At 34.3% G+C, this 2209-nt stretch overlaps 1 protein-coding gene across 1 annotated transcript in view; it reads right to left on the minus strand.

Moving 5' to 3' along the window:
- LOC117122832 (tumor susceptibility gene 101 protein-like) overlaps positions 1-2209 on the minus strand; it is a 15776-nt gene that overhangs the window by 2952 nt on the left and 10615 nt on the right. Inside the window, exons 7-9 of the mRNA XM_033268588.1 lie at positions 1272-1364; positions 837-970; positions 2-102 (exon numbers count right to left, since the gene is read on the minus strand). Of these exons, the coding sequence (XP_033124479.1) occupies positions 2-102; positions 837-970; positions 1272-1364 (328 nt within the window). The remainder of the gene's footprint in view (position 1; positions 103-836; positions 971-1271; positions 1365-2209) is intronic.

A 2209-nucleotide genomic window follows, 5' to 3' on the forward strand; every position in this document is an offset into this window, starting at 1 on the left:
TTTAAAAACACTTCAGTCTCAATGACATCTTTCCTTAGAGCTTCACTTAAGTAGTACATGGTGTCCTCAATAGCATTCTCCTCAGCAAATAAATTCAATAACCTAAACAAATAAACAAAAAAGAGATGCATATTAAATTATGCCACTGTTATGAAAGTAAATGATGATAGCTCTAGCAAACTCCCAAAGAGGTCCAAACTAACATGCCACTAAGGGCTATGGTAAGGGTCCAGTGGAAAAACCCATGGTGGTATCAAAGGGTATCCTATTGCCATAGTTCAGTATGAAAAGAGGAGAGAATGTTTCACTTAAGTCTCCGCTGGCACCACCCTGTCTATGTACCAGTGTTAGTATTAACCAGTCCATTGCTGGTATTAACTAACTCACATTTTACAAAACACCAGGACTCTGTTACTATACACCAGGCAACTTTTGCTGACAGTAGATCATTGTCGTGTAAACCAGGTGACTATTGAACCTATTACAGTAATAGCTTCTTGTGGCTATAAACACTAGGCTGCTCCTGGGGTTATCAATCAGGCTACTGTTTACTGCAACCAGCCTACTGCTACTATAAACCAGTTGACAGTTTATATGAGCCAAACCACTTCTATAAACCGGTTGTACTGTTAAACAATCACTTGTTACAATAAAAAATATTTATTATGAACTATTATTATGAACCATGCCACTGATATACTAACCAGGCTACTTGCTACTATAAACCACTTGACAGTAGATATAAACTTAGTCACAGTTTCTATAAACCAAGGCACAATAATTATGAACATCTATCACTATAGTGTTTGTTTTTACAGGCATTTAACCAAACTTACTGTTTGTATAGTGGTGCTGTAGCTACCACTGCTTCATCAATATCAATTTCCTCTTGTCCTTCCATCTTATTTAAGATAATCTGTACTTCTTCATCTTTACGCTCGAGTAATTTTATGTTTTCTTCAACCTCGAGCTGTTTGACACAAAAAAAAAAGATCATAGGTTAGTTATAATGGAAGTCCAACAAAGTCACATGATGCAGGTCAATAGAGTGGTAATTTCTCAAGAAGTGGAAGTAATAATAAAAAGCAGGCCAGGAAAAAAATTGGTTGTGCTTCTGACCATGAAAATTACCTTGATCAAATGCCTCCAGCACAAAATAATGATAACTATTAAAAACGTTATCTGTACAATTCAATGTTTTAATTTTTTGAGATTTTTCAATATCTTACTACAATTAAGGTGTACTGTAGATTGAACAATAGAATACTTACTTGCTCCTTTTCAAGATCATTTGTCATTCTCTCTAAAGTTTGTTGACCTTCTTTTAACTTCATTTGAGTTGCTGTCAGAACATGTAGCTCATTCTGTACAAGATAAAAATGTAATTTTATAGAAAAGTATAACTAAAAATCGCTAATCCTTCAGTTTATGCCATGATATTGGGTGCTCTAATTGAAAAGCGGCTTAGTGATACATATCTAAATGTTACTAAGGTCTAAAGGAAACACTTGGTTGGCTTTAACACAGATTTCTGGTTCCTCATAGAAAACTACAGTAGCTCTATATTTATTTTCCTGGCATGTCAATGTTAAAGACTACAATAACAATAATTTCATGGTTTAAACAAGGACATTTATATTCATCACACTATTCTGTATTGAAAACATTCATATGATAAAATCTGGTATACACAATCAGGTTCATATCTGATGGAGTAGGCCATTCTCAAAGGTTTAACAGAATAGAAAAAACATGACTTGTTTGATCAGATCTGACCCAAGCATACACTTTCAGAATTTGGTCTTAAAACCAAAACCAAAAGATTCAATAAATAAATTCTTGCTTTAAACCCAATTTTACTCCATCTCGTCCTCTCCAATCATCCTCTCATAACCCTCTTTCTGTCACCAAATACCATACCAAAACCTACGGTCAATGTTCTTTTACTTAAATGCTTCTGCCCTTTTTTCAACCAGCTTCCAAATTACATAACTTCTTCCAACTCTATTTGCAACTTTAATTCACAGCTTAAGACCTCTTTGTTTTCCGGTGGCTTTTCACATGCGTTGCGCCTTTGATCTTGTTTGGAATTGGCACCATATAAATTCGAGATATTATTATTTACTTAATTTTTTCGCTTTGTTGACAGATTTGTGCTATCAGAAACCTCATGAAACTATTTACCCAAAACCAAAAGATTTTCAAATAG

The sequence above is a fragment of the Anneissia japonica genome, unplaced genomic scaffold (genome assembly GCF_011630105.1).
Source record: "Anneissia japonica isolate Jap-2015-1 unplaced genomic scaffold, ASM1163010v1 scaffold96923_len36874_cov136, whole genome shotgun sequence".
NCBI classification, from domain to species: Eukaryota; Metazoa; Echinodermata; class Crinoidea; order Comatulida; family Comatulidae; genus Anneissia; species Anneissia japonica.